Here is a 6,000-nt window from a genome sequence, read left to right on the forward strand (position 1 = left end):
ATGGAGAGGATCAGGCGGCAGGTTTACTTGAGAAACGTTTCCTGAGAGCTGCAGCTCTTGAGTCCTCTTTCAGATGCAGAGGGACATGTGGCCAGGCCTGGGTAACAGGGGCTGGCTGTGCCCAGGGGTGGCCGCCCCGAGGTGCAGGTCCCGGGTCTTTGGAGCAGTTGCCTGGTTGAGACCTGGTTCCAGGATTTGGGAAGCAGTGGAGCAATTAGGTTGGTGACGGGTGAGCAAAGAAGAAGGGCAGTTTCGTGCAAGTCCTTGAAAGCCAATCAGAGGAGAGCGGTACGACTGGACCCGTGTTGGCAGGGCCTCATCAGGGCACAGGCGAGGTGGCTTCCTCTACCAAACCAGCACATGTGTACTTTCTCATTGGGTTTAAGGTGCCTTGGGGGCGTACGAGGTCAAAGGCAGCCAGTAGTGACTAGAGGTTCTCTTCTGTGGTCTGTGGCCTCGTGGGGGCTTCAGGGGTGTGTATGAGCGCAGGTATCGGGCGTGGGGGGCGAGGGGGGTACCTCCCCTCCAGGGCGTGTGCTTGGGTCCCTTCACTCTGTAGGGAGTAGGTACCGAGGGTGTCTGGAGGGAAGAGAAGCCCCTGGGCTGTGCCGACTAGAGGTGGCCTCCGTGGGAGCGTGTGCTTGGCTCCGGGCTTTGAAAGTTTTCAGTAGTGAGTGGCGTGTCGGCGGGAGGAAACCACGGTCTGGGTGTGGAAATGCCACGAGCCGCCCCCCCGCTGGAAGGAGTGTGCTGTACCGGGGAAGAGGCAAATCCGGTTGAAGCAGAGGCTGCATAGATGCCCAGAGGGTGGGTCATTCTGGAAAGGCAAACAGGAGAGGTGGGGTGCGGCGAGGAAGAGGCCAAGGACCGAGGACCGCAAACAGCAGGCCCGGCGGAGCCTGACCCTCGCTGTGTCCGCCCATCGGCGAGTCGGGGAGGGGCTGCTGCGAGCCGGGCCTCCGGAGGGGGCCTTAGCCCTGTGGCCGGGAGGGAGGGCGGAAGCTCGTGCGGCCGGGAGGCAGGCCCGGCGGGGTCGGAGCCCGGCCTGCGGTCCGGTCCTGCCGCGGCGCGTGCGCGTCTCCGGGTCGCACCAGGTGGTCACCACCCGCGTGGCATCTCGGAGCGGGGCTGCTTCCGCCAGAAACGTGTCCGATGAGAAAAAGCAGCAGCCCAGAGGAAGAAAGCAGTGCTTGGTTAAGGTCGCACAGTTCCAAACTGAGGTGTGTGGACTGTTTTAGAAGCTAAAAAATTTTAAAACAGTCCTTATTAGAAAGTACGTTTTTTCCTGAGAAGCCTTTCCCAGTTTCCGCTTATGATTGAATGCCGTGTTTAATTGCCATTTATTTTAATAAGCGCTGTTTGACCTGGGCTCGGGGTTGACAGCTGCCTGTCACGCTTGCAGAGATTATTAGCGCCCCTCTAGCCCGCTGAGCTAACTGGGCACAGGTGCCGAGATGGGAGAAGAGGAAGCATGGCTCGTTTCATAGTAGTGAAAAAATGGATCGGCAAGTGGACCTTGTGTACATGTAGGTAGACCTCACAAACACTGTGGATTCGGTTCCCAACCACGGCAATAAAGTGGAATTGCAATAAAGCGAGTCACACACGTCTTGGTTTCCCGGTTGATACAAAAGATGTGTTTAGCCTACTCTGTAGTCTCTTAGGTGTGCAACAGCACTAGGTCTAAACATACATACCTTAATTTAAAAATATGTTATTGCTGGAGTTCCCGTCATGGCTCACTGGTTAACGCATCCGACTAGGAACCATGAAGTTGCAGGTTTGATACCTGGCCTCGATCAGTGGGTTAAGGATCCGGCGTGGCCCTGAGCTGTGGTGTAGGTTGCAGATGCAGCTCGGGATCTGTGTTGCTGTGGCTCTGGCGTAGGCTGGCAGCTATAGCTCTGATTTGACCCCTGGCCTGGGAACCTCCATATGCTGCTGGTGCAGCCCTAGAAAAGGCAAAAAGACCAAAAAAAAAGTTATTGCTAAAAAATGCTGTCATCTCAGTCTTCAGCAAGTCACAGTAGCAACATTAGAGGTCAGTGATGACACATCACCATGACAAATATGATAATAATGAAAACGTTTGAAAAATTGCCGGAAATGTAGCGTCGGGTCATGAAACAAGCAAATGCTGTGGGAGAAACGGGTGCCGATAGACTTGCTGGAGGAGGTCGCCATCCACCTTCGATTTATAAAAAATACGGTGTCCACGAAGGCCGGGAAAGTGAAACCCAATAGAATGAACGTGCCTGTGCTCCAGCGTGCCACGTGTGGTGTCAGGCACGCTAGGCGGTGTTATTTTTAACGTCTAAGGGAAACTTTCCGTTTTCATCGAACTTCAAATCCACAGAAGAGTCGCAAAGAACGCCCGCCTGTCCTGTGCCCAGATTCAGAGATTGGCATACACGCCCTGGTTTTGATTCGTGCACGTGTTAGGTTTTTCTCAACCAGCTTTTCCCACGGAGCTAGTACCATTGCAGAGGCCCACCCGCAGCGTACGAGAGTTTCATGCTTTCCGCATCCTTGAAGCGCTTGATGTCGTCAGCGTAATTTTTAAAGCAGTGTTAGAGATAAATATTTTTGTTTCTTTATTTCAGGTGAGAAATAACTTTAGACATTACTTCATCCAACCTCCCCAGCTTAAATTATTGTATGATATCATAACGTGGATAGTCACTCAAATAGCAATAAGTTACACAGTTGTGCCATTTGTACTTCTGTCTATAAAACCATCCTTCATGTTTTACAGGTAAGTGTAACTCTGAAAAACATACCTTTGGAAATTCTTTTTCAAAGAAAGCTTCTTGCTCTTGGGCAGAAAAGAGAAAGGGCGCCATCATCTGTCTCCTGCAGTGAAGTGCCTTACCAGTTGCTTTAGTATCATGAACCCAGCAAGTGCAGGGTTTGTGTGGACCGAGTCCCGTCACTCAGACCTGGGGCGAGAGTGTGACTTAGAGGAGGAATGTCAGCCGGGTAGCCGCTGCTGCCAGTCTCCCAGAGGTTTCACCGCAAAGTAGAGCTCTTTCGGCTGCCCTTTGTGTGTTAACTAGATTATTGTGGGTATTTGACAAGATCTCCATAGACTGACTCATTCTCTTGTACATTCGAAACTAATATGCTGTTATCAGTCAGTTATATCTCAATTAAAAAGAGAAACATTAGGCTAGCTCTGGTCCACAGGCAGTAGTTGGCTCACTCCTGCCCTAGAGCCACAATCTAGCCGTTTATGTGTGAAAGCGGAGGCAGGGGCAGGCGTCAAACTTAGCCCCTGATGGTCACAAGTGACAGTTGATAAATTCATGGACCAAGAGTTCAGGCCGTTAGCCTGCTGACTCCAAAAAGAAAGGAGAACTTAAAGATGAACAATAGGAGTTCCCTCTGTGGCTCAGCAGGTTAGGGATTGGGTGTTGTCTCTGCAGTGGCTTGGATGGCTTCGGAGGCACAGGTTCGATGCCCGGCCCAGCACAGTGGGTTAAGGATCCAGGTGGTGTAGGTCGAAAATGCAGCTCGGAGTCAGTCCCTGGCCCAAGAGCTGCTACGTGCTGCAGGTGCGGCAAAAAAAAAAAAAAAAAAGACAATAAAGTATATGCTGAAGCAGTTTTTTATAAAAAAATATAGCTTGATCTTGACCTGGAATGATTAATTCTCTTAAATTCTTCAATCAAGAGATAATCAATTACTTATATCTCCTTTATTGGTTCCCTTTTCACCCTTTATGTGTCTCACTGGTGCCTTGTCATCTCTACATTATCGAATTGCTGTTTTAATTCCACATTTGTTTATCTGTCTCCTCTCCCTCCCCCACCAAACTCCACTCCCCCATGTTAGATAGGGATATCTTTGCGAGCAAAAACTTTATAGCTACACACATTCTTCGTTACCCTAGCGTTTAGAATGACAGCACAGAGTGTGGGGTCAAAAGTCACTGAGCAGAATGTGACGCTGATCGTACAGGCAGACATAGGCAACTCCAGCTAAAACGTCCATTTTACCAGAATTGTTTTATATGTTTCAATGTGATTGAGCTATGGATCAGATTTCCTGTCTCAGGTATTTTGTTCACAGGTACTTGAACGCACAGCTGTAGAAACAGTAGGTCACATCTGGTGCATATTTAATGTGAAGCCTGATACTTTTAATAATGTGACCTTCGTGCCTTGACAGTAACCTTCAGGAGGCGATACTGCATATCTGTTGCTCACCTCATTGGCACATTTGTAACTTAATTGGAGACAGCTAATAGCAGGCAGGCTAATACCCGCCTTTTCTACCCGTGTTCTCTTAGTTTGCTCATTTTTTGATTCTGTGGATTTCAGAGATTTTTTTTCAGATCTCTGCAGCTATTAAAAAATACCTTTTTGCTTTTGCTCTGTTCAGTCCTGGCCTTATGACCCTTCCAGAGGAATGTAGTATGATATCTAGTATCATGCTTCTAAGTGGCCTGGGTTTATACAGTGCTTCATAAATGCCCACAGGTACACATTGCGACTAAAAGAATAAATATATGCATCCCAGGTGGGGCTTGTGACATTCTGACTAACGTCAAATTAAGACTGGTCACTGATCAGAATTTAATAAAGTAAACTTTCCCCTTTTCCTTTTAGCTCCTGGTATTACAGCCTTCACTCCCTTGGTATCTTAGTATTATTGCTGTTGCCGGTGAAAAAAACTCCAAGAGGAACGAATACGCATGAAGATGCTCAGCTGTCACGATCCAAAAAATTGGATGAAGGAGAAAATTCTTTGGGACAGAACAGTTTCTCCACGACAAACAGTGTTTGCAGTCAGAGCCAGGAAATAGCCTCTAGACATTCATCATTAAAGCACTGATGGGGAAAACACTCTGACGGCTATTTTTCGTATGTTAACAGAAACCAATCTTAGCACCTTTCAAGGGGTTTGTGTCTGTTTGGAAAGAGAGCACGTGGGGCGGGGGGGGGGGGTGGAATCAGACAGTTCTGGGTAGGGAATTCCCTGTTGACCAGATTGGAAGTGGAGGGAAATACTCCTCCCCGCTCGTCCCTGGGGGCCGCGCCTTACACAAATATTTCCATTATTGCAGTGGGCACTCGGGACCTCACCATCCGTCCGTAGGGTTGTACAGGTGCCCTGTTGCTGAATGTATGTTGCGTATCCCACGGCACTGAAGAGGAGGGCGAACAGCTGTCAGTCCACGTGATTGAGAAAAATTAACTTTTCCAAATGAATGTCTTGCCTTAAACCCTCTATTTCCTAAAATATTGTTCCTAAATGGTATTTTCACGTGTCCTATTGTATGAACACTATTTCTCTGTTCTTTGTCGCGTGCTGCCCAGGAATCCTGGAGGAATTGGAACAGGATACTTCAGAATGTGGGTACTTTAACATGCAATAAACATCTCAGTATTTGAAGGGATTTCTGAAAGTATCTCGGATGAGAACAGGATGTGGTGAAACTGTAAACAGTCACGGATGCCAAATGATAGGCAGTTTATTTTCCTGGAGCGTTTAATTACCCTGTGTCCGTCTGAAGGCCCTTCAAGGAAGGATTTCTTAAACGTAATTACAGCTGGTAATGTGATATTTTAAGCTTATTTTCCTTAAAAAAAAAAGAGAGAGAGAGAGAGAGAGAAGACAACAAAGGAAAGAAGGAAGGCATGAATGAAGAAAGCCCAGCGTGGACCAGAGTTCGAGCTGGTGGTGGCTGTGACAGGTACACAGAGGTGTGCCGTGCAGGTGACAGGTGCCCAGCAGAAGGGCTTTTCACCCCTATTTATTGGAGTTCTTTGTGATTCTGTAAGACATACATGTTGAATGACTTCTTAATATGTTGGACTTTTCAAAGAAATTTATCAAGCGTAAATTATATGGAATTATAAAAGTATTACGAAAATTAAAGTGGGAGATTACACGAAGGTTTTGAAAGAGAGCTCATTAAGGTTCCTCTCCAGCTAATCACTTTTTAAATCTTTGACAGTTTAATTCAGAGAATAATCTAGTTTCCAAACTCTTAAC

General features: G+C 47.7%; 1 protein-coding gene across 5 annotated transcripts in view; it reads left to right on the forward strand.

Annotated features, from left to right (window-relative positions):
- Positions 1–5,397, forward strand: part of MBOAT2 (membrane bound O-acyltransferase domain containing 2) — a 116,511-nt gene extending 111,114 nt beyond the window's left edge. For all 5 annotated transcript variants that reach the window (XM_047782686.1, XM_047782687.1, XM_047782689.1 and 2 more), the window contains 2 exons: positions 2,604–2,755; positions 4,611–5,397. In XM_047782686.1, the coding sequence (XP_047638642.1) occupies positions 2,604–2,755; positions 4,611–4,836 (378 nt within the window). In that variant the 3' untranslated portion in view covers positions 4,837–5,397. The remainder of the gene's footprint in view (positions 1–2,603; positions 2,756–4,610) is intronic.
- The last annotated feature ends 603 nt before the right edge of the window (positions 5,398–6,000 follow it).

This window comes from Phacochoerus africanus, chromosome 5, assembly GCF_016906955.1.
Source record: "Phacochoerus africanus isolate WHEZ1 chromosome 5, ROS_Pafr_v1, whole genome shotgun sequence".
NCBI lineage: Eukaryota > Metazoa > Chordata > Mammalia > Artiodactyla > Suidae > Phacochoerus > Phacochoerus africanus.